Here is a 26,290-nt window from a genome sequence, read left to right as displayed (position 1 = left end):
TCCTCCAGGCCACCAAGATGGCCCCTTCTCCATCACCACCTCCCACTGCGCAGGTCCCAGGGCAGCTATTTTTAAAACAAGGATGCAAGCACATGTGGTAACTGCTGGAGCTTCAGCCAGCCTCTGTACAGTGGTTCAGGGGTGCATCCTAGACCTGACCCCCATAATCCTCCCACCCCAATGAGCTGTTTTTAAAAATAGCAGCCACCCTCCACATGATGGCTCCCAAAGCTTCAGATTAAGTCATAAAAATGGCCATACTGGCTCAAACCAAAGGTCCAGCTAGCCTAGTATGCTGTTTGCCGTCAGTGCCAGGTGCCCCAGAGGGAGTGAACCAAACAGGTAATGATCAAGCCATCTCTCTCCTGCCATCTATCTCCACCCTCTGGCACACAAGAGGCCAGGGCCACTATTCCTTACCCATCCTGGCAAATAGCCATTAATGGACTTAAATTCATGGAGGTTATCTAGCTCTTTTTTTAAACTGCTTAGTCCTAGCCTTCACCACCTCCTCAGACAAGGAGTTCCACAAGTTGACTGTGAAAAAGCTCTTCACTTACCCTGTCACAACTGCAGTAGAATTGCATCTATCTACTCCAGAGATGTATTCAAATTATATACAGCATCATCCATAAAAATATATATTCTGATCTTTCTACATGTATGAAAGTTTGTATGCAGGTGTATCTTTTCAGGAATATTTTGAGCTGACCACTGTAGCACAGTTAGGCCAGAAGGTATTTTTTAACAAGTGCTCCCGCCCTAGCACAAAGGTAACAGTTTATTTGAACAGGAGCAATTGTCAGCCATTCTCCCCTGGATACAGAGAGTGATTGGCTTGTCTCAGGGGAAGCTGTAATTGTAGGAACTTAACTGGTATATAACTGTATCCATCCCGTTCACTCTGCCCGTGGATACTTGTCTAACTGAAAAGGCCATTCAACATGAGAAATGCCATTTATCTATGCATAATTTTGAGGGTAAGTATTTTGTTTAGCTGAAACTGGTTGATATCAATTACTATTTTGTACAATATGGTTAGCAATACTAAACAAAATGCTGCAGACATCTTTAATGAAAAGCTGGTTTGAAGACTCAGCATTCTAGCTAACTTCAGGAGAAGTCTAAACAGTTGATGGTAATCTAGGCTCATGGTCCTGTTGTAAAGATGTGTGCTAACAGCAGGATTCAGAAAAGAATTGATTTTCCATGGGAAAACACTAACTAGATATTACTGGCTTAAATAAATTGAGAACTAAGTGTCCATTTCAAAGAGCTATGAATGGATTTAATAGTAACACATTACCCACCAAACAAAACAATTTTCAGTCATATAATTACTTGCAGGGGGATCTTTATGAATCATCCACAGAACAGCTACATCCAAAGAAGGCATACAGTCTGTCTAGTGACAACTTGCAGTTTACCATAATTTGACAAGTTTTAGTTCACACTATGTAAAAAAACACTTGCACTGAAAGTAAAAAAACAGATGTCAGTATGACTGACATGGTTTCAGAGAAATACTATAGAAAAAGTGTTAAGTGTGTCATCTGCAAATCCATAAATATAAATACCACCACCACTTAGATTGGTTTACTCATAATAATTTGAAAGCTTGATATTTTCAACAGCCAGCCAGCCTGCCTACAGCTTTTGGATCAATAGTGCTGAAGCTCCACCTCCTCCATTGCAAATTCCTGCAAGACCATACTGTCCTTGCTTCAGTACATGGGCCATATGAGCAACAAGTCTCGCTCCAGACATTCTACAGGAAAAGAAGAGAGTTTAGTTTATAGGACAATCTTAATTATGTACAGGTTGTTCAAACTATCAACAGATTCAAATGGCAGTGCTACTCCATCACTGGCTTGAACATCTAATACCTAAACCTAAGAGTAATAAAAGCAACTTTCCACCAGTTTTTCCACTTTGCCTTTCGTTGAGGGGGATGTGGGTCTTTCTGTAGACACCAGAAGGGTCAGTCTGGAGAGTTAAGAGACCATGAAGCTTTCTAACACACAGCTCTTTAAGGAGTAGTCGTCCTAACATCTTTGCCAACAAAGCTTGCAATTCCAGGGACACTTCTGGATCACCATTTGCTCTTGGAATCCCTGATTTTTGTTTTTAATCTGTATTTAGATGTTTGGGGCTATTTTTCTTCAGTAGATTTGTATAATACCAGTTATCTCCAAAGCAGACTACCGGGAAAGACAGGACAATTCAGAAACTACAGCTGCTTCATAATGCAACAACTCATCTTTTTTGACAGGAAAGAGCACAGGGGGGTTAAACTAAAGAGAGCACATTAAATCTGTGCTCTAATGCCTTGCACTCACTTCTATCTGCAATACTAGGTATTCAGCAGATTTTCTGGATCCATCTTAGGCAACAGCTGTGAGGATATTTTCACTAGTGGGCTCAAGACCAGGAGTTTGGATCTGCCCGCGAACAGGCAGTTAGTGTCCCATTGGTATCTCAAAAAGAGGTTCCCAATCTTGCTCATGTACTGCACAGAAAAACTAAATACCGAGGAGAAAGGTGAAACTCCAACCAAGCCTGCTTCAAGGAACTCAAAGTCAAGACTTGGATAAAATTAAAATGGACTTGCTATCAAACTATCACCATCAATTCTTGCTCATGCTTGGAAAGCTAAAGACAAAATGGAAGTGTTGAAGAAACACGGCACAAGTACAATGACGTATTTAACAGATACTATCCAAAGAGAAGACCTACCCTGCCACCCCTCCTCACATGCATAATGTAGTACTTCACCTACCCTATTGGATGTCCTAAAGACACAGCACCTCCATGTATGTTCACCTTCTGTGGATCAATACCCAGCATTTTAATATTGGCTAAGACTACAACACTGAATGCTTCATTGATTTCCCACATTGCAATGTCTTCCTTTTTCAATCCTGCATCACTAAGAACCTAGAAATAAAACATTGTGAAAGTTAGGTAATTCAATATTACACTCTCTCTGACTTTTAACTACTTACCTAGTGAAGCACATGGCCTTGATTAGAAGCTTCACCAGTTTCCCAGCTGTGATACACGTGTTAGACTATTTCCTACAGAGAAAGGATTGTACAGAAGACTGCACACATCTCAGCAATTGCCCCTGTAAAACAGGACTAAGTTGGCCCTACATCCAGCCATCTGGATTTAAATTGAAACTGAAATGAACTCGAGAGAAAAAAAAAAGAGACATTTTCATAATCTCTAGTTTAGAGGTGTCAAACACAAATCTATGTGATGTATTAACTTCCTTCTTTGCCCTCATGCTTACAAATAACCTTCCAGATGTAAACACAATGCAACTGACAAAAATCTCTTCCCCCTTGGCAGACAGCTTAGCAGCAGCTCTGGGAATTCACTCCTCCATTTTTATTAGCCACAATGGAGTGATGATGCTTTACATATCAGTTAACTGTTTATCAACAGGAAATGGAGTGAAAGTGAAGCCTGTGAATGCAAACTGGGAGTATGTGTAATAAAGAAAACAGAAGGACTAAAAATAAAAAGAGGCAAGACAAACCACTTAAAAGTTTTACCAGTGTAACTACTGATTAGGCATGGGGATGATTTTTTTTTATTAGCTATCAGTTATACCTTCATACCATAGCCGTATAATAGTACAGCTTCTCTGAGTTTTTGAATCAGAATAAGCTACATCAGTACACACACTTTTCTTCTGGTATAATTATCTAAACTAGGGAGGGTTGCAAATGAAGTCAGGGAAGCAGCAGAGATATAGACAAGAGAAACAGTGTAGGTCCTAAGAGTGAGACTATTCTCCCACTAAGTAATGCAGAATAGAGAGATTAAATGTAGATGAACTAATCAAATAGGCAATTGGATTTCCATCAATCATCTGATTAGTCGATAAGAGTGCCTCCACCTTTGAACTACAGCAAGAGCCTTGTCAGGCTCTTGCTACAGTTCAAAAGCAGAAGCCCCACAGGGAGTGCGGGGCCAGCAGCAGACTCCCCCACTGGCCCCGTGCTCCCTGCAGGGCTTCTGCTCTTGAAATGTAAGAACACTACTTCAGTCCCCACTCGTGCTGTTTCCCCACTGTGCTTCTACTTCCCTTGTCCCCACCCCCCATAGATGGTGCTGGGGAGAAGCAGGCTTTTAAGCCAGCTCCCCCCAGCACCAGCTCCTGCTCCCTTCCATTGCTGCCTCTGAGAGGCAGCAGGGGGGGGGAGGAGCAACTAGTCACATCGCTAGTCGACTAGTCGCTTACATCTCTAATGCAGAATGCAACAAACTTTTAATTTAGTTACATAAAATCTGTATACTACCTTGATTTTTATGCAAACATCATCAGCAAGAGTTCTTTGGATTGAGGAGATTATTCAGGCATAAATGTATGCCCCAGCCTAAGCACCATAATTAAGACATTGAATTTGGCCTTCCCTACCAAATGACTTTGACAACCCCCATTTAGTTACAACAGAACTTCAGAGTTACGAACTGCCTGGTCAACCTCACACCTCGTTTGGAACCCAAAGGATGCTATCAGACAGCGGAGACCCAAAAAACTAAATACAGAACAGTAGCATGTTAAATGTAGATTAAAAAAAATAAAGGGAACAGTTTAAATAACTGACAAGGTAAGGAAACTTTCTGTGCTTGCTTCATTTAAATTAGGGTGGCTTAAAAAACAGCTTTTTCCTTCTGCATAGTAGTTTCAAAACTACATTAAGTCAACATTCAGTTGTAAACTTACGCAAGAACAATTTTTCGTTCAGAATTACGAACAACCTCCATTTGAGGTGTTACTCAGCATTGATAATACAGTAGAATCACAAACACCCGAGGATTCAATCATCCAAATACCTTGGAAAATAAATCAATTTTTATAAACATGTCAATAATTCAATCAATGTAATTCAATTAAGTGGGCTAAGTTTTAAAAAATGGCCAAGTCTGTGTGGACATAACCTTTTCTACTGATCAAAGCCATAAACCAGCTCAAACAAAACAGAAGTCTTCTGGAAAGTTACCAACAGTTTGGAAAATAGTTAATTTTCACCATTTTTTTTTCCACAGACTTGTGTTGCCAAATATACATCTCCTCACCAGTCTACAAAGGAATATTTTACCAATATATCACCCTAATGCCTCCATCATGTAGATCAGGGGTGGGCAATAATTTTTGATGGGGGAGGAGGGCAGCATTCCAAGATTTTGGAAAGTGGTCAAGGGCCACACTCTTCCATGATATTAATGGAGGAAATGTGGGGTCTGGGATGGAGGTTGGGTGCAGAAGGGAGAATTGAGTCTAGGAGGGAGTTTGGGTGAAGGAGGCAGTTGTGACCTATGGCAGGGGATTGGAGTGCAGGGGTCTGAGATGTGACCTAGGGCTGGAGGGGATTGTGATCTGGGCCAAGAGAATGGGATTCCCAGATCTGGGAGAGAGGGCAAGAGGGTCTGGGTATGTTGAGGGGGGGAGGGGAGAGAAGAGAAGAGAGGTGAGAGGGGGTTGGGGCAGAGATGGGCTGGGGTGCCAGAGGCAAGCTGTGACCAGGAGACTTTCCAGTCAGGAGCCAAACCAGCCTGCCTACCTGCAGATCTAAGGCTTGCAGAGCTTAAAACATTTCCCAACCTTCCTGCCTGGCCATGTGCTTCAATAACTGAGCTGAGGAGCAGGGCCGGCCTTAGGCCAATTCGACCAGTGTGCCGAGTGCCCATGCTCCACCAATATTTGGAGCCAGGTCTCTCCGGCCCTGCTTGGAGCGGGCCCCGGCCCCTCCGCATCCTCCCACCCCGATCCCAGAGCATCCCTCCCCAGGGCCCGTCCCGGGCCCATCCCTGCCATGCGCAACCTTCACTGAGCTCCCCCTTGCCAGCTGCTGCTGCCATACACAGTGTGCGCAAACAGGTGGGCGTACAGACACCCAAGCATGACGTAACATCACAGCTTGGGATTTTAAAACTGCTGGGTGCTGAGTTGCGGGTTCGGAGTCCAGGGACGGAGCGCAGACTCCAGCCCCGCAAAGTGGAAGGCAGAAGGTAGAGGAAGAAGAAGGGCTGGGAATGGAAAAGGCTTGTGCGGAAGGGGAGGAGTGAAAGAGGAAGGGGCTTGTACAGAGGGGGAGGGGAGAGGGGGAAGAAAGGGAAAGGCACCAAAGGGACAGGGTACAGGAGACACAAATGCCAGGGGGCCAAGTGCAGACAATGAGGAAAAGAGCAGGAGGGGAGGAGATGTCAGTAGGAGGGGGACAGGGTGATACTGGGAGAGAGGGTAAGGGCATTGGGGGCTGGAGGAGGTGGTGCGGGAGAAAGCTTGAAAGAAGGGGTGGGCATGAGGAAGGCAGGCATATGTGAGGGCACGGGGCATGAGAGGAATGGGGCAGAGGGTAGTGAGGGGGTGGGCATCAGGGAAAAAGAGGGCAAAGGGGGCAGGGAGGAAAGGAGGCGGCCGGCACCAGGAGGGTGCAGGAGTAAGGGAAGGTGCAGGTGCCAGGGGATTCTGGGGGTGAAGCAGAAGGGCAGACATCTGCAGGGGAGGGACCAGCACCACAGGAGAGAGGCAGGGGAGGTTTGTAGAGGGAAGTGTTAGAAGAGGGGATAAGGAGGGCTAGCTCACATGATCAGAGTGGGGCTACTGGAGGAGTGGGCACAGGGGGGAGAGAAGAGCTGGTGGAGGGGGGCAGGTTGCAGGAGGGCTGAGGGCAGTGAGAAGAGCAGGAGTCAGGACAGCAGAGGAGGGTGAGGAGTTGGGGTGCAGTAGGCACCAGGGAAGCTGATGGAGCAAGGGGAGGAGACATGGCAGCAGAGAGAAGGTAAAGGTTTATAAAGTATTTATTAATAACTTGGGTGCCACACAGTGGCACAACCAAACAAGCCACAAACTCAGTACTGGTGCACAACACAAAATCCATTCTGCTCATGGGAGGAAACTCTTAGGCTATGTCTACACTGGCGGCTTCTTGGGCAAGAACATGTCCACACTGCCATGTGTGAGCTGTGCTTTTGCACAAGAGCATCCATGGCAGTGTGGATGCTCTCGAGCAAGAAAGCTCCAATGGCCATTTTAGCCATAGGGGTTTCTTGAGCAAGAAATCCCTGCTGAACAGCCACACTGCCCTCTTGCGCAAGAGAGTTTACACCTGTTAGAAAAGAGTGTATTCTTGCACAAGACACCCTCTCTTACCACACCATACTGTAAATTTCCTTGCGCAACGGCAGGCGGGCAGCGTGGCTGCTCTGTGGGTTCTTGCGCAAGAACAGCTGTATTTGCGCAAGAAGCCACGAGTGTAGACATAGCCTTAGAGGGAACACTTCCCCCAGCCTCTCTGCCCCTGAGTTAATGTCACACACATTGGATTAATGCAATTGCAGGATAGCTGCATGAGGACGGTTTGGCGGGGGCCAAACTAATCCCTATGTTAGGAGGATGGTGGAAAAAGTCCTTCAAGAGGGGTGATATGACACCTTTTACTTCTGGTCACATGTCCATCTTGCCCTGAGCATGTTACCTCCAGAGGCCTAATTAACAGGGGTCGGGGGTGTGGCTAATGGAGAATCACCAAAAATTATGCAAATCTGCCACCCCTGCCAGCCCTGGAGGAGGAGTGCGTTGGCTCCCTGTACCACAGGAGGTGTGAGTTTAACACAGGGTTTTTTCCTGTGCTGCGGGAGGGGGTGTTGGGGGATTTTTTTGTGCTGTGTTTTTTTTGTTTGTTTTTTTGTGCTTAACCAAAATTGCTGCAGAGCCCCGTCAAAATTGTTTGAATTGGGCCCCGCACTTCCTAACGCCGGCCCTGCCGAGGAGAGAGGGTGTGGTTCTTCCTGGTTGCATGTTATTTTAAACAAGTAGCTCCCACTGGCTGGTTTCTGGCCTGAAAAAAAGCCTGGCAGCTGCGTTTCTGTGCGGGGCAAGCAGGGGAACCTTCCTAGGCTCCCTGTTGTCTCCGCAGGCCGGATCTGGTGGCTTGGTGGGCCAGATCCAGCCCGTAGGCCGTATTTTCCCCAGACCTGATGTAGATACTTTACCCTGATAAAACTTTTTCTTGTTAGACCAAAACAAGGGTACCCACTTAGGGCGATTATACCAATATATTTCTATCCATTTAGATTCAAATTTTTAAAAATCCTTCCAGTGTAGGCAAGGCCTTAGTTATTGATAGTTACTTTGACATGATTAAAATAATTTACTATTAACCATCCAGCTGGGTTCTCTCTAGTACAAAGCAGAGATCAACATGTCTGTCTTAATCATGGTGCCTTGGTGGACATTAACACTATTGTCTAGCACTAAAGAAGCCTGCACAGCAAGTGCCAATAAACTTGGTCAGCCATCAGAAATTGTCAGCTGTGTTTTACCTACATTTGTCAGACCCCAGTGAGAGCCTTTAACACAGCAAACAGCATCATTTAACTAACTCCTTTTGAGACACTGACAACTCCCATCACAATTCCATCTAAAAGATTTTTCACTTGTTACAAGTAACACCTGAAGTTACTGTAACAGCCAAATAATTTTTTTTCCTGTTTTTAAAATGTGTTTACGTTGGGTATTTAACATCAATGCATATTAACTTTGTATTCCTGTTTATGAGGATTTTGCAGACAGCAACAAGGATGACTAAGCCATAAAAAACAAAAACAAAAACAAAAACACACCCACCCAGCAGTAACTACTTTCAACACTTTTCTTTAAGCTGACTAGATTTCAATGGGACAGTGCTTCTTTAATAAAAGCCAACCAGGAAAACTGTACAACTCCTGTACAATCATAATATAAATAACATTTTACCCACCGTACTTGCAAGATCCCAAAGTGCTTTATAAATAAGCCTCTGATGCAAGTACAGGCAGTCCCCGGGTTACATGGATCCGACTTACATCAGATCCCTACTTACAAACGGGGTGAGGCAACCCTGCACTAGCTGCTTCCCCCCAGCAGACCAGGGAGACGTGAAGCTAGTGCCCTCCCCCCCCCAGCAGACCAGGGAGACACGGAGCAGCTTTTCTCAGCAGACACCTCAGCTTGAGAATAAAGGACTGAGTGAAGTGAGGTGTGGGAGAATAAAACTGAGATCTGGAGAAATGTTTGGCTAGAGTTTCCCCTACAATATGTACCAGTTCCGACTTACATACAAATTCAACTTAAGAACAAACCTACAGTCCCTATCTTGTACATAACCCGGGGACTGCCTGTATTCTCTGAATTCCAATCACAGTAAAATCCTTATTGAATCACTGGGGAATCCCTAATTTAGGCAAGTTTGCTTAATATTTATATTAAAAAAAAAAAAGTAATGATCAGTTTTGTTCCTACCTTGGGAACAGCATATGCTGGTGCGATTGGAAAGTCAATAGGATCAACAGCAGCATCTGCAAAAGCTGCAAGACCATAAATATTATTGAAACTTCTTATCACTTTTCACAAAGGAAATATTCACCTATGCAGGATATGTCCAGTACTACCTCCTACAATCAATTTTTCCATTCACCTAAACGACTCCTGAAAATAGGCTGCAAACCATGCGGCTGTGTCTACACTGGCGTGAATTTCCAGAACTGCTTAAAACGGAATACTATTCCGTTTTCAGTTTTTCTGGAAAAGGAGCGTCTACATTGGCAGGCTGCTTTTCCGGAAAACCCCTTTTTCCGGAAAAGCGTCTGTGGCCAATGTAGACGCGCTTTTCCGGAAAAGACTACTGGGCTGTCTACACTGGCCCTTTTCCGGAACAGTGTTCCGGAATATGGACTTATGCCTGAGCGGGAGCAGAATACTTTTTCCGAAATAGCGGCTGATTTTGTACAGTAGAGCATCGTTGCTTTTCCGGAAATTCAAGGGCCAGTGTAGACAGCTCGCAGCTTATTCCGGAAAAGCGGCTGATTTTCCGGAATAAGTGGCCCAGTGTAGACACAGCCTGCATGTTTGTAAGCAAACAATTAATATTTTCAGATTTTACTTTTAAAGTCCATTAGCCTTTCCTAAATGGGATTTTGTCTAACTATGATCAGGAGTCCAAGCATGTTTGGCTCTTGGACTTTAAAAAGAACAGTTCCAGTTATGTTACAGCTGCACCTTCCTCTTAAGTGAGGAAGAGGAAGCCTTAGTTAAGCTAGTGCCCATATTTAAGCTAGTTGACCTTCCATGCTTCCCCAAAGGAAAAAGATGACTATTAAGTAAGACCTCTAGTCACGTGGCAAATCATAGAACTATTTTCCAGCACAGTACTCGAGACACAGTTGGAAAAATTCCTACCCACTATTCTTGCAAGTGGTGTGACATTAAGTCTCTTGGCTGCCTCTGCAGTCATCACAACCAAAGCAGCTGCTCCATCGTTCAGTGTGCTGGCATTAGCAGCAGTTACTGTTCCTGAAAGAAGAAGAACAGTATTTAAATAGAGGAAGGAAAATGCAATAGCTCAGGTATCTCTTTCTAATGCATTTATCTGTCAGAGAGGTCCTGAATCTCATTTTTTGTTGGTCAAACATGGGGAACTAGCTTAACTAAAGCTACATCTACAATACAAGCTAAGGGTGCGATCGCCCAGTTCACATACAGATACTCATGACTGCTCCATGAGAGCCAGCGCGAGTACTAGCAGTGCAGCTGTAGTAGTACAAGCAGTGACAACATGGTTTAGCTGTGCTGAGTTCATACACGTTTCAAGAGTGCTTGTACTTGGCATGGCTAAGCCAAGCCAACACTGCCGGTGCTACTACAAAGCTGTGCTACTACAAGTAGTGTCAGGAAAGAGAAGAAAGGCATACAAACAGTACTTTTCCCAAAGCAGAGGGAAAATCACCAACAGACTGTTTGTCCCCCCTCTGGAATAAGAACAGCAACACTTGTTACAAACAAGTCCACATTTGGATGACCCCAAATGGAGAATATGGTCTGAAAACTGATTTGGCTTAGTGTGGAGAAAAAGTATTTCATATAGAATTCACGCTGTTAAAAACAAACAAACAACAAACCCCACATAAGCATCAATTGCTGCATATACAGCACTTACCATTTTCTTTTTGAAAAACGGTCTTCAGCTTTGGAACTTTACTGAAGTCAACACGTTTGTACTCTTCATCTTCTTTCACTTCTATGTCTGGTTTTCCTGAAATACAAACACCCAAACAAAGCCAACTCAATATGTTTCTGGCATTTTGACATGATGCCTTATCAAGTTATTTTTTATGATTTACCTAAAATGCAATCCCTAAAGCAGAGGCTCCAAAATTGTGGGTTTACAGACACCTAGAGGTATGAGAAGGGAAATTCAAGTGGAGGGGGGCAGCTCCAAACCAGCCCCAAGAAACTTCCAGCTCTGCTCCAGCCTCTCCTTCAGTTGCAGCTCTCCCAGCCCCCGCCTCTAACTGTGGCCCCCTTAAACTGTCCATGTCTCCTCCTTCCCTGCTCCCAGAGAACAAGTGGGTGAGTAGACAAGGGTGAGGAGGGACACAACTCTGAAAAATTTGGGGGCCACTGTCAAAATGTATTCTGCAATCAATCCATTTTTTAGACATACTAACATTCTAAAAATGGTTTAATTTAGCTCTGAAGAGCGAAAGAAAAATTGACAAGCTTCCTCCTTTATCCTATTGACCAGCGTTCCCTCTAAGCTGCACAGCAGCACAGCTTAGAAGGAACACTGCTATTGACCTACAACAGGTTAAGACCTTTACCAGTTCTTCCTCCCAGGCAGGCAAGGAGAAAAGGGGGAAAAAAGTCACTGATCAGTTAGGGGTATAAAAACAGAAAAACTAACAAAGATGAATACAAGCCACCTTAGCTAGCATTTATTCTATATCGTAACACCCATGCAAGTTACAAAAGAAGAATGGGTAATTCCAACATGACAGTAAAAAAATTGGAAAAAAATCACTATAAATATTCACCAACTGTCTGAGGGGTAGCTGTGTTAGTCTAGAACTTTAAAAACAACAGGCAGTCTTATCTTACCTTAGAGAATAACACATATATTATATCATGAGCTTCAGTGGGTAAAAATCCCACTTCATGAGAGAAGTTGGAGTGGAAATTACAGATCCAGGGTATATAACACAGCAGAATAAGTTACCAGTCAGTTGTAGGACCTGTATTAATTAAGCTAATTAGTCATTGTCAGTCTAAGTCATGTCAGATGTGTCCCATTCATAGTTCTTGATGTGTAAAAATGTAAAAATATCAAAAGGCTGGGGAAATTGCCTTTGTTGTGTGTTAGCCAGTTAATTTCTTTATTTAAGCCCAAATTGAGAAAGTCAAACTTGTAAATTCACCAACTGTGTTTGTCAGAAATCGAGCTATGAAAATTACTTCTCTACATAAATTTTTAAAACGTTCCCAAAAATTTGCATAACCAAGCTACAAGGTTAATATTAATCATCTTCTAAATATAAAAAAATTTATGCTGTGTGTTTCTGTACTACCTTTTTGTGCAATAGTGACAGGAACGACTTCCTTTGCCAGTTCTCCTGATTCCCAGGCTGTCTTGCTCCTAGTGTAAGAATTTATAGCATAAGTGTCTTGCTCCTCTCGTGAAACAGAAAGTTTCTTAGCAGTGTTTTCAGCACAATTACCCTGGAGGAAAACAAAGACTATTCAGTTTGCCATTCTGAGACATGAACCAGAAATGTAGATGGGAAGGTTAACTCATATTTTTTTTAAATGGATAACAGAACTTTTGAAGTGAACTTAAATGTTTTACAGTCTCCGGAAGGTTCTATTATTATGACGACAACTGCTACTGGAATCTGAACTTTCCAACAGAAGTTAACGGACTGTTTTCTGGACACGCATAATTTAAGCCTGAAAAGCCATGTTCGTCATGATGTACGCAGTGTAGCTGTATCCATGTCAGCCCTAGGATATAAGGCAGACAAGGTAGATGAAATAATACCTTTTACGGGACCAACTTCTCTGTGATGAGAAATAAAAGCTTTGAGCCATAGCAAGCAAGAGTTGTGTAGCTCAAAAGCTTGTGTCTCTCACCAAAAGAAGTTGGTTCAATTAAAGATATCATCCACCTGGTCTCTGATGTTCCTAATTAAGCCTAATTTTAAAAAGGTATGAATTTAATGGTTTTTAAACGGCTTGGCTTGGCTAGATATTCTGAAGCCCTGTTTAGCCACATAACAGTGCATCCATACAGTTCTCACTAATGCACGTCATTCTGCTAGGAATGCCTTCTAGGTTTGAAAAGGTAATTCAATCTCCAGAGTGTATTCAGTCCTAGGATTCTCAGGAGTGAGACACAAATTGGCAAGTCATATCCATTTTTCATCCAACAACGGAATTGAGACCACCCAACTTTTTGCTTAGATTACTGAACACTGTGATAATTTTTTATTTTTTTAAAATGATGTACGCACCTATCCTCTAACTCGACTGAGACCAAACTCATTTAACACAAGTTACTGAAAAACCACCAAAACAAGTTACAAATCTCACTCAACGGAAATGTGGGTTGTATGGACACTGGTGACAGGTAATAAGACCATATTACCAATTTCCTGAATTTCTTACCCCAGTGTAGAGATAAGTCTGCTTTAGTATGATTACAGCATCCCTCTGATTAATCACACAAGTTAATTAACTTCTGTATCTCCATTCAGCCAAAGTATTTAGAATCTTCATAGTACTCAGGTATTTTGGAATTCTAGCAGAATATAGGAAGAAGTAAATTCCCAAGCCATAGGAGAATGTGCTCCTGTGCACGTCACTGGCCCGTGTGCAGTGCAGGAAACTCTCTGCAGCTCCGCTGTCACAGCCCTGCTCATTCACTTCCATGACAGCAGGCCCTCAGAAGGCTCCCAGTACTGTGCAGGAGCCATTCAGCAGCAGGTAGTCTCCCCAATAGCCAAGGGATCTTTATCCTCCTCTACCTCAGAGGCCTAACCAGTGGTCCCAGCACTCTCTGAATCTCTTCCTTGTTCTCTAGCATGATCTATAGCAGGAGTGGGCAATAATTTTTGAGGGGGGGACCACTTCAAAAACTTTGAAGTGGTCACAGGCCACTCCAGAAGGAGCGGGGCCTCAGGCAGAAGTGGCAGGACCTTTGAATAGCAGGAGATGAAAAGACTCACTTCCCCAGCGGCTCCCAGACATCACATTAGCAGGGGATGGGAGCTGCGAGCCCTTTCAACTCCTGCTATTTACAAGTCTCACTGGGCCTTGCTGCAAGCCCATTGCCTGGGAGCCAGGGACATGTGTGCCCTTTCAAAGGCTTCTATTCAAAGGGCTCATGCCTTCCCCACAGCTGTTGCCTTGCAGCTGCAGGGAAGGTACAAGCCCTTTAAATAGAAGTCAATGAAAGGTCTCGTGTGTCCCCAGCTCCCAGGCAATGCATTGGGGTGGGGCCAGGAATTGTCACATGGGCCAGGAAAAGAGTGCTAGGTGGGCCAGATCCAGTCCACAGACAGGCTCTTGCCCACCGCGATCTTTAGGCCCTCTGACACAAGGTCTGTCATGCTAAGAAACAAGGAAAGTATTTGGATAATTTAGAGGTTCAGATAATAGGGTGCAGACTGTAAATGGGAGTGTCATGGCCCTTGATAATTTATGAAAATAATCTTGAATATGAATATACAGAACTAAGCATCTGTGTTGCTGTGCAGGGTGTGTTGTTACCCCAACCCTAACCGTGCCTTGTCTGGAGGAGGAAACCAGAGCTTCTTGCCCAGCAGGACAGTGTGATTGGGTGCCCCAGAAGGTGGGAAGGTAGGTTCAGTGACATGATCAGTACATCAGGTGACAGTCCCAAGTGTACCCATGTGATCCAACCCCTCACAGGGAGTAGACTGTATAACCTTATACAGAGTATGTTTCTATCCTAGCCTGGAATAAAAAAAGATACTGGTAACAGAAGTGAAGTCTGTATCAGTGAAGAAAAGTTTTAAATTTCAGATCAGGTGAATACTGCAAAATATTATTTGTGCAATTGCGACTATTTAGGAAGGAGAGGCAACTCATCTAATAAGACTGTGAATAATTAAGGGCTTGTCTACACTGCCGCTTTCTCGCTCAGAGGTGTGAAAAACAACACCCTCCAGAGCAAAGCAAGTTACAGCACTATAAAGCACGAGTGTAAACAGGTTGCCAGCGCTGTTAGCTGCTTCCCTTGTGAAAGTGGTTTACATAGAACGCCAGCTGGTGCTGTGACCACACTGCCACATTAAAGTGCTGCATGGTGCTCAGATGAGAGATCATACTGATCATCTCATTCTCTTCCATATATATTGAAAAGATAACAGGGAAACCCTGCTGGGACACACAAGTGGATGCCCACAGTGAGGTTAAGCAGCTTTACTAGTCCTGGAAGGAAGAAACAAATAGTGAACAATTAGTGATTAACTGTGCAATCTGCAGCGTATATATGGATTTTAGGTCACTGTACACCACTGTCCTGGATTCTTAACACCTCAAAACACAGCCACACAAAACCAGTTGGCCTGCTCCTGAATCTTGGTCTTCTGCCTAGCCTCTCCACCAAAATGGAAGAAACCTTTCCTCAGAACTAGGTGTGTCCCTCATTTCCATCTTGTTAGTCTTTTAAAGTGCTACATAGTCCTGTATTTTGTTTCAGCTACACCAGACTAACACGGCTACATTTCTATCCTCATTTCCCAGGCATGCTAGAACCAACATTTAAACCATTACTAAAACTTTTGAGCTCAGTAGTATGCTCGTGGTCGGCAAAAAAATAAATAAATAAAAACAAGTTGCTGGATGTTTCAATACTGAATAGAAAGAATTATTACCATGTGGATTTTGTTGTAAACATCCGTCAAGCCATCTTTCACAATCAAATCTTCCAGCTTCACTCCTCCATAAGGTGTTGCCCCTCTGTTCATTGTATAGGGAACATTTGACATGCTCTCCATGCCACCTGCCACCATGACATCCTTTCCCCCAAAAAACAAAAAAAAAACAAAAAAAAAAACACATGTTAAGTAATTTACAATAAAAGCCATTTTATACAACATTTCTTCACAAAATTACTTCTATATTTGCATAACTAAAAGAACAGGAAAAAGAGTGAAAAGAGTTAATTTGTGTTGGCACAGGAAGAGGACATGATCAATGTTCTCTAAGCTATAATGTCAAAAGATCTGAGAAGCAAAAAGTCTTGAAGATTAGTTACAAGAAAGTTACATTGAGAGTTTCTGGGGGGAGGTAGCAGGGGAGGTTTGACAAATTTTGTAGCCAGTATTTTTTTTTTCCAATCTTTCATGTGCTGCACTGGTGCTCTGGCTCTTTCACATCAATTAGTATTTTCTCTCCCCCCTACATCTCAATTGTTGAAATTGCCTCCAAGATTAAAGTCAAATTTTCTCATTGAAAAGACCTAGTTTTGCATATTTGTTCCATTTCAGTTCTCCATTAGCAACACATTACCTCTACAAGACAAACAGCTGTTTCAAAATTAAGGCACCAACAAAGAAAGAGCTGTTTACATGAAGTACTAGTTCCCTACACAATGATGTATTGTCTCACAGTGTGGAAAGCTCTGACGCAACTTCATAATACAGTTTACCATCTTTTTTGTTGCCAACTGACAGTTACGGTGGCATGAAAGACAAGGAACTTCATACGGTTTTATTACTGAACCTAAAATTCAACTGATTTAGCATGTGCATTTATTAATATTTCTACATGGTTTCAAGAAGTAGTTGCCATAGTTTTAACACACTTTAAGATATGGTTGACCATTCACTGGGGCTTCACTCATGTATTCTTCATGCTAAAAACCTAGAGACTTCATGTCATTTTTAATGCAGTGCACAACATATGGGTAGGGATAAATCCCGCCAGTAGTTACAAGCAAAGAAGCAGTGGACCTGTCCCAGATCCCACTGAAGTTAGTGTCAAGAATACCATTTAGGGCCTGATCAAAGACCTGTGAAGTCAGTGGCAAAAGTCTTGACTTCATCCTCCGTCTAGATCAAGCCCTTAACACTATGTCAGACTGGGTTTGATGTGAATTAAGCAGTGGGCCTAAATCAACAATATCAGTAACTCTGAGAAGGGGTGAGGGGAGAATGTATTTTAAGCATTTTTTCATTTTTTATGTCAGTAGGTTTGTTTTCCAAAGATAATCTGTAATTGGCAGATTAAATATATATTGCATAAAACTGGAAGCATATGCACATTTTAAGTCTTATTATAGGATATTTCTACATGGAATTAAAAAGGACAAAATTAAGCTTTTTTTTTTTCCTCTCCTGATCTAAATTAAAAAGTTAGCTCAGCATGACTATGTAAGTTGAGGGTTAAAAAAAAAAAAAAAAAAATCACACCTCCACTGATGTAGCCACACTAACAAAACTCTGAGATGAGGCTATGTTGACAGAAGAGGGTTCCAGGTAATACAGCTAACTTTGCTTGAGGAGATGGTGTTCCTACAACAGGAAAAACTCCTTTGTCAATATATATTGAGTATTAAAGGGCTATGCTGGAACAGTCTCTTATGTAGACATACCTGTAGTCAGAACAAGAGGCATGAGTCAAAGGAACCTTGCTAAGATCTAGGTATTTTCAGATCTACCTTCTCCTCCCATAAAAAGAGAAAAAAATTCTACACACATCATTAAATTTGTTAATCATAACAAAATACGTTTAAATATTTACATAAGTCCCAGTTTTGTAGATAAAAATCAATTTTTGTTAAACAGCATTAGCACAAAACTCTCAGAGTAGTAGTAGCTGTGTTAGTTTGTAATTTTAAAAACAATGAGTAGCCATATGGCATCTTTGAGCATAACAAGAGGGAGAGAGGGAGAGAGGGAGAGAGAGAGAGAGAATCATGAATTTTTGTGGGCAAAACTTCTTCAGATGAGATTACTTTTTGTGCTAGCACTTTTAAAAACATTTACAATGGGAAGAGATCTATTTCTCAAAAGTCAGGATTTCCATATTTCGGAAATCAAATATGAAGTTTGACGTTAACAAGCACTGAAATTCACATACCTGATTCCCACACATCAGATTCTGTGCTGCCATCATGACTGACTTCATTCCAGAAGCACAAACTTTATTGATAGTTGTTGCAGGAGTAGAGATTGGTAAACCTGAGGCAAGCAAGTTACTCAAATGATTAAATATCGGAGAGGTAACTGTGTTAGTCTGAATCTGCAAAAGCGATGAGGAGTCCTGTGGCACCTTATAGACTAAGATTTATTGGAGCATAAGCTTTCGTGGGCAAAGTCCCACTTCGTCAGATGCACGTGACATGCATCTGACGAAGTGGGTCTTTGCCCACGAAAGCTTATGCTCCAATAAATCTGTTAGTCTATAAGGTGCCACAGGACTCCTTGTTGCTTCTGTAAAATGATTAAGACAGCCCACATTATTCTAATTACATCACTCCTTTCCAACATTTAACTAGTACCTGCTAATTTTGTTGCACTTTGCCCCTCATTACAAAAGAAGACACCTTTCACCACCACTAATATTTCATACAGGGTTAACTTTCATTTACATTAAAATGCAGTTATAATCTGTACATGCAGCTCTATATAGTATAAATTTTCTTTAAGCACAGGAAAAAAAACCCAGTATGTTAATACCTGCACCCAGCAGCGCTTGTCTTGCTGGAGCTTGTCCTTGTCCAGCCTGCAGGACATTACCCATATACACTTCTTTCACTTCTTCTGCAGGAATACCTATAAGATAAACCAGGAGGGGTTTTCTAAGGGAAGGAGCAATACACTATATTTTTAGATATTCAAACACCAGCATTAAAATACACCAGTAAAGCTAAAATACAGCACAAGAACCTCCTGGGTTTCCACACTTATGGTTCAAGAAAAAGCATTGAAAACTGCTCTAAAGACTGAATTCTCACAGGCATCCACTGAATAAGAGGAGTACAAGCACCAGGAATGCTGCTTTCAACAAACTTCTGTGTAATGTGTTTCAACCCATTACAGCAATTCCACCTCCATGTTTAAGTGCATCCATTAAAATTGCAACTCGGACTATAAATTAGTACCTGATGTGGGAGCAGATTTTGTTCCAATAGGAAACATCTTATTTCACAAAGGCCATCGATTAACATTCTATTCTTAAGAACAACATTGAAACAAAAGCACTAAGAAATCAGGTATGAAGTGTTTTACACATTTCATGCTTAGAGTTTGGGGAGAGGAGGTATTAGAATCAATTGATTAAAGTTTAAGATCTCCAATACTAAAATACTCACCCACCACATGCACATTTTTTTAAATATAAATTTTTTCAAAACAAGCTAGAAATTGATACGAGTCACTGGGAAAGTGTGTAACTGTTTTGTGAACAAATATTTACACAAACCTGCTCTTTCAATTGCTCCTTTAATTGCAATGGAACCAAGTTCAGTGGCTCTCAACGATGAAAGGGATCCTTGGAAAGATCCAATTGGAGTTCGTGCTGCACTTGCTATGACCACTTCCTAGAAGAGGAGAATTATACAGTAACAGTTACAGTGTTTAGAAACAAAATTTCTTTTAGCCTGTTGACACTTTGTGTTGCCTTATCTTTTAAACAGTAAGCTCTTTGGGGGCAGTGATGGATATTTGTACTGCATACAGTTGCCCAACAAAATGGAATGTGGCGGGGCACAAACCAGTCAGGAATTTAGGTGCTATTGCAGTGCAAATATTTTCATAATTATGATTTGATATTACCTCAAATATCTGCCCAAGAAACTAGCAATGTTATTGGTTAATCGTGTAAACAACTACGTGCTAAGCCTAGGCTTATTGGTTAGTCCTGACTACACTTGCTTGTCCCCCCCTTGATGCCTCTGTATGAGAGGCAGTAGGGTGGGGGGGAGGGGAGTAGAAGAGAAGCTGGCTTTCTGTGCATGCTGGCTGCCTCCCACAGAAGCAGCAGCACCGGGAGAGGGGGGAGGGGGACAGGCGGGAGCTGGTACATGCAGGAAGCGGCTTTGAAGCTGGCTTCCTGCATGCATTGGCTCCTGTGGAGCTGCCTGCCCCATGCACTGCTGCCTCTCTCTCGGGGGGGGGGGGGGGAAGGAGGGAAAGGGTGGTAAAGGGGGGTGAAGGGGGTTCAGAAGCCAGTGCTTGCAGGGAGCCAGTTTTAAGCCAGCCCCCCACCACCACCACCACCCCCCATGTAAAAGCAGTTACACGTTTACACAAATACATATTACTTAACATCCTTACAAGAAATGAGACATTAAAAATTCATGATAATTTAGCCAGAGTCACATCATATTAGAGATCCTCCTGCAGGGCTAAGCATGAACTAACTTTTGAATGAAACAAAAATATGGGTTTCAACTCATTATCTAGGAGCTCACTGCATTAATTCATTTAAAATTACATCAGGCTATTTTAAGTGTTATGATGATTTGTATTGTTTTTACCCCTATTTTTATTCGATTCCTTCTCGCTACCCCCAGTCACATCAACAAGTCTGCCTACTAAGCTAGCCTATCAGTCTGATGGCAGTACAATGTGCTGATATTGAAGGGACTGAAGTTTAGGTCCCCCAACTGAGATCTGTTTCAGAATGCTTCCTTGGTGTTGATAAGCACGCACAAACCCATGTTTCAGTGGGAGTCAGAGACTCAGCACCTTGTAGTGTCAGGTCCTTGGTTCTTTATTTCCTAGGTAGGCAGAATTTTACAGGGAATACCTTGGATCATTTGATTTACTTTCCTCCTCCTCCACAAATAACCAGTAAAAGGATTAACAAACTCATGAGGCAGACACATTCAGCTCCCCTTACAGACCAAGGCAGACAAAGGTCACTACAAAGTGAAATTTTGAAACTGACTGGCTCATAAGAACTTCTATGGATATGTTCTGTTAAACTTAACACAGGAACATGACACTGTCTTTCGAACTGCTCTGCAGCATTGTACACTTTAAAGTTATCTAACATTTCAAAACAGTCAAATCTTAGAAAAATCTAAACACAGTTCTGATGCAATGACAGAGGTAGGAAAAAAGTATTCTTATTTAAGTACACCAGGTACAACGGTATCTTAGCATATGTCCTGCATAATTATGGCCAGATTACAAGTTGTGAGGGTGGAAAAGGGAAGTTTCTTTTTTTTTTTTTAAATTAAGTGCTCTCAAATGGAAATCCTTGCAATCCAGTGGCTAAAAGAGCAGCGCAGTGGGAGTCAGGTGACCCAGGTTCTATTCTCAGCTTTGCCAACAACAAGCTAGGTGACTTTGGCCAGGTTACACGTTCTCTACTTTGAAAGTATGTTACAATACTCAAGCTTTTAAAGTTCAGACTCTCAAAGCAGGCTAACAGTAATTTTTTTATCATAACTAATGCGTAACTATATGCTTCTTAATACTTACATTTAAAGTGCGCTGTGATGCGTAACCCCGGTTTGTACATTTCAAAACCTGAAAATAAGAAAAAATTTTAGAATTTTACTTTAGTAAGTTTTGGTGACCTGGAGGTTTCATCTCATCAACAAATATATTGTAAAGCAGGGTTACTTAACACGCAGCCCGGGGGCCGCATGCAGCCCGTGACCTGTTTGTTTGCGGCCCGGTTTTGGCAGTAGGTCTCAAAGTGTGGGGCCCGCTGCAGATCACCTTCTCTCCTTCATGCAGAAAGGAGCCTGCGCTACCGCTGCAGCCTGGCAGTTGGACGCAGCCATGAGGCTGCAAAAGCAGCTCTGGCCAGCAGGCAGGGAGGTGAAGCAAACTTCCCCCTTCTCTCCCTCCCCTCCCCCAGAGCAACACGTGGAGGAGCATCACCACAGTAAGAATGGTGCTCCCCAGATTGGTCCCAAGGGAGGCAGGCAGCAGGTTGGGCTAAGTGAGGCTCGAACGGGCAGGGCAGGCGGTCTTGGTGCAAGTGGCAGGCAGGCGCTCCCGCACCTTCCCAGCAGCAAGTTGGGCTGTGCCAGCCAGCATTGGTGAGGAGGCGGCAGCACTGGGACTGAGGACCCTGCATACACAGAAGGGGGCTTGGGGCTTTGCACTAAAGTTCCCTTCATGCTGCTCTGTCTCAGCCATTCAGGCAGAGGGATCAGCTGATCCCAGGGATGGGCATCTGTAAACAGGAGCTAAATGCCTGCCCGCCCTGTGGAAGACAATTAGCAGATAAGCAGGGAATGAGTGGCTAGGAGGAGGGAGTAATTAACTGGCTTGGGGGAAGTCCCATCTGCAGAAGATAGAGGCAGACACCAGGCAATCTTTTCAATCATCCTGGGCTGAGCAGGGGGAGGTAAAGGGGCTAACTGCATGGGGCAGACTAACTCAGCTACCCTCTGAAGCTTCTGCGTGGGGTAGGTGAGGGAAAGGAGGAGTGATTAACTGCTGGCATCTACGCACCTTTGTAGTCAGTAAGGCTTTGTCTACACTACAAGTTTTTGTGGCAGAAAATATGCTAATGAGGACTCATTAGCATGAGTCGTGATGTCAATAGCATATTTTCTGCTGATTCTTTTTGCGTAGCCGCTTCCGTTTTGCGCAAAAAAACCTTTTTCCACAAGATCCTTTTGCCTCTCCGGGACTTAAACAGGGCCTGCGTGTTGTGTAGTCTTGCCTTAACCATATTCATGCCTGTCAGTGTGAAAGAAACTATTTGTATATATTTGCATGTATATGCAGCCACACTTGAGTTGCAGCCATCGGCATATGCTGTGAGTATCATTGTGGTCCCCAGATCTTCCAAAGTTGAGTAGCCCTGTTGTAAGGAATACCCAATTTTCACAGGTAACTGGGAAACACTGAGAATTATTTAATTTTTCAAGTTAAGAAACATTGGGGAAAAAAGTTGTACACCAAAAAAGGACGTTCATTTATTGATGAGTGTGGTAAACGCCACTATTTTCTAAAAGTAATATCTCAAATAAAAGATCTGACATCTCAATACCTCATGTGTGATTAATTTCCTGATAAAATCTATTTCAAAAAATTAATTTGTTTAAATCCATAGTTTCCACAAACTGTGTCAGTTTTAATCATTTAACCGCTTTTTTCAGATACAAGAGCTCCACTATTTCCCATAAGTACATGCAATGACCAGACAGGGAATGCTGCTACAAGTTTTGATTATTTCACCCCCTTGTTTTGCTGATTCACAGTGATCATTAAGTTCAGCATTACTCTGAGTAACTAATTTCTACCGTTCAATTTCACTGGCATTTGAATGATTTGTAAGAGTGGTGAACACAGAACTCAGCATCAATAGTGATAGAAGAACAAATCCAGCAAAATTTTGTATAGCAAACCAGTTCACAGACTGTTAACTTCATCCTATTATTAGGTGTACTCTCAGTGGAAAGAAAATTGTGTTATATTTTTAAAAAGAAAGAAATTTTTAAAAGATAGTTTCATTACAGTAGCAGTTTAAAGTAAAACTATTTCACTAGACAATGCAGTGCACAGTTATATGACAGACCACTGGCACTTTACTAAAAGAATATATTGAGGACTCTGAAGGCACACCAAAAATTACACTGTAGTCATTTTAAGTTAAAAATTACTTAAAGCTAGCGATGTGAAAGTGTAACAATCCAAGGGTGGGGAACCTTTTTTTGGGCAATGGCGTAGCAAGAAGGGGCAGTTGCCCCCAGGCGCCACTCTGGTGGGTGCCAATTTAATCCCCCTCCATTCCCCGTCATTCCTTGGCTCGCCTGCTTCTTCTCCACCCTTCGTGGGTTGGAGCCTCCTCCCTGCCTCTCTGCCCCCAGCCCATCCATCTCCTCAGGAGGGTTAATGAATGCGGGAGCTTGGCCCCAAACTGCAGGGGGCAGAGGAAGATGCAGTACAAGCTCCCCCTCCTCCTACCAAGGTCGTTCTCAGCCATGCACCGCATTTGGGGTCCTGCCACGAGGAGGGGACCCGCAAAATTTGCCTTTGCCCTTGGGCACATAACACCCTTGCTACGCCTCTGTTTTTGGGTTGGGGGTTGCTGTCCCACACAAAAGGAGAGGAGTCTGTGCAGGACCAAGGTTAGGGTATGGGATCTAGGTCATGGGGAGGGCACTTACCAATCACATCCCCCTGTTGACACACATGGCTACATGTTCCCCACTGCTCTCAGTGACTGCTCCCTGCTGCTCCTATTAGCCGCAATTACAGCCAATTGGAACAGTGGGGGAAAGGCTCCAGGCAGCGCTTTGCCCAACCAAGAGGAGGTGAAAGAGGAAGGGTCAGATCTGGCCCCAGACTGTCTGACTCCAGCCTGCCAAGCTTGGGGCTCCCCACCCTGCAGCAGGGAGCCGGCTCTAGCACTCCAGTCCCCCCGGGGGGGCTGCAGGGCTGGAGCACAGCGTTGGCCTCCAGTGCTGGGGGAGGGGGAAGCCCTAAGACTTGGAGACCTGAACCCGACTCAATTCCCCACCCCTGCTCTAACCTTTCAGTAGTAAACTGGGGTGACTACCTGTAAAGCTGACTGCATCCTAAGGTTTTATTTGAACATCCGAGAGAGCCTTATTCTCAGAACAACTAACAAGGGTGACAGTCTCTTACCTCTTAGACTATGCACAGTTCACGTTATTCAGTCAATTGAACAAACAAGCCAACGACCAGCAAACAGCTGACCGCAGCCAGCAGTGCCTGCCCTGCCGACCGGCCTGTACTCACAAGAGGTTTATTTAACCTTAGCAGCCGATAAGATTTCAACTTTGGCTCTGCGGACAGACCCGCGCCTCCCATCGACCAGGAACGCCTGGGGGCTGCCCCTGCCTCAGGCCGAGGCTCGCCGCGCCAGGGGCTGAGTTGCTCGTGCCCGTTTGGCTCCAAGCAGCGCGGACGCTGCATCTCGGCGCGTCCCGCTATCCGCGGGGAACCGCCGCCGGCCCTTCAGCCCCTTGCCGGGGGCGCTCCAGGCGCCCAGCTCCGCGCCCGCCCATTCAGGAGCGTGCGCCCCGCCAAGGGCGCCCCTCGAGCAGCCCGCGCCCGGCGGGGCACAGGGCACAGCACGGGGCGCGGCGGCGGTTGCGGGGGGGGGCTGGCCCCGCTGCCCGAATTAACGCGGCCTTGGAGATGGAGGCTCCTGGCCGGGCCTCCGCCCGCCCTTGGGGGGGTCACCCCGGACAGAGCGCCCAGGCCCGGGAGGGGCCCGCACTGGAGCCCGCCTGCCCTTCCCTCGGCCGGACCGAGGGCCCAGCTACCCCGCCGGGCTGGATTCCGAGCGGCGGAGGGGCACCGGGAGGGGGAGGGGTTGGCAGCCCCATCTCCGCGGCGCGGGCTTCATAACCCTCCCCCCCAACCGCCACTCACCTGCAACAGCCGCGCCACGTCCCGGCCGCCCATCCTCGCCGCCAGCGCCATCCCGGCCGAGCGCCTCCGCCTGCAAGCACCGCTCCCGCCGCCCCCACCACTGCAGCACGGCCGCCGCCCCCCGCCGCCGCCAATGGGAGCCGCCGCCCCGCCCTGCCAGCGCCTATTGGCTCTTGGCAGAAATTGGCAGGACTCAGCCCCTGGGAGCAGCGGGGAAAGCCTCCAAGCACGTGGTTTCCCGCACTGCCGTTCCCCTAGCGGGGGAAAGCGGAACAGCAGCAGTGAACCGGCTCCCTCCCCCAGAAGCTGGATGTGGCCCCCACAGCATGAACCTACTGCTGATGCTCCAACCTCATGGGGGATAAAGGGGAGCCATATGGCTGGAGTGCCACCACAGGCTCCCCACTGCACAGCAGGGCAAGCCCCAAGCCTGCAGCCCCACCAGCAAGATGGTTGCGGACCCCTAGAGGTCTGCAGACTTCATTTTGAGAACCACTGCCCTAGCCCCACATCCAAGTTCTTCCCCACCCAGCCTCTCTCTCACCACCCCTCACCCCACCCAGAGTGCACCAACACTAGGGAAAGGCACAGTGCCAGCAGAAGGCATGCAGGAAGGCAAGCATCAGTAAAGGTAGGGTCAGGCTTAGCCATCCATTGGTCATCATCACCACCTTGCATTCTGCAACAGATCTGCAACTCCCCACCTCACTCTCTGCAAAAGTCATCTTTCTCTCATGCCCTTCAGCCACCCTGCTCCTAACTGTCTTGGGCCACTCCTCCTCCTACCCTAAATCTTTCCATCCACAATGCTCAAGCCTTGGTTTAGGACTCCACTTGTCATCAATGCTCTCTTCCACGTACCAAAGTAGCAGCCTCAAACCCTTCCAACTCCCCTCTTTATAGCATCATGCCTACCACATGAACACATCTCAAGTGACATTTCTAGTCCACTGGTCACACACTGCATCCTCCTACCCCTTTTCAATTTCCCCCAACAATTTACCACCACTAGTTTCAGATGTAGACAGCACTCTAACCCTACTTGCCACTTTGTTGGCTATACGCTAGTACACCTCTGTCTTACTAGTGTAATAACCTACCCACAACACACCTA

The 26,290-nt window shown here is 44.6% G+C and overlaps 1 protein-coding gene across 1 annotated transcript; it reads right to left on the bottom strand.

Moving 5' to 3' along the window:
- Positions 1-1,337: 1,337 nt before the first annotated feature.
- On the bottom strand, positions 1,338-25,305 carry ACAT1 (acetyl-CoA acetyltransferase 1). Its single transcript, XM_089775707.1, has 12 exons — positions 25,177-25,305; positions 21,292-21,339; positions 19,283-19,400; positions 18,538-18,633; positions 17,939-18,039; positions 15,730-15,873; positions 12,400-12,550; positions 10,992-11,087; positions 10,235-10,348; positions 9,299-9,363; positions 2,780-2,937; positions 1,338-1,768 (listed from the first exon to the last, which is right to left on the bottom strand). Exons 1-12 carry the CDS (start codon positions 25,225-25,227, stop codon positions 1,648-1,650), a joined length of 1,263 nt encoding a protein of 420 aa, XP_089631833.1. The 5' UTR covers positions 25,228-25,305; the 3' UTR covers positions 1,338-1,647.
- Between the last annotated feature and the right edge of the window lie 985 nt (positions 25,306-26,290).

Source organism: Pelodiscus sinensis, chromosome 1 (genome assembly GCF_052426305.1).
Source record: "Pelodiscus sinensis isolate ZL-2025 chromosome 1, ASM5242630v1, whole genome shotgun sequence".
Lineage (NCBI taxonomy): Eukaryota > Metazoa > Chordata > Testudines > Trionychidae > Pelodiscus > Pelodiscus sinensis.
Note: the sequence above shows the minus strand (reverse complement) of the source record. Positions and strands in the feature narration are given on the sequence as shown.

What these genes read in the sequence shown, in the direction of transcription:
- ACAT1 (XM_089775707.1), bottom strand. Translation starts at nt 25,227, where the DNA reads ATGGCGCTGGCGGCGAGGATGGGCGGCCGGGACGTGGCGCGGCTGTTG. An exon ending in CATCACAGCGCACTTTAAAT is followed by an intron (nt 19,401 to 21,291) that starts GTAAGTATTAAG and finishes CTCCTCTTCTAG; the next exon opens with GAAGTGGTCATAGCAAGTGC. An exon ending in ACAAGCGCTGCTGGGTGCAG is followed by an intron (nt 18,040 to 18,537) that starts GTATTAACATAC and finishes TGCTTGCCTCAG; the next exon opens with GTTTACCAATCTCTACTCCT.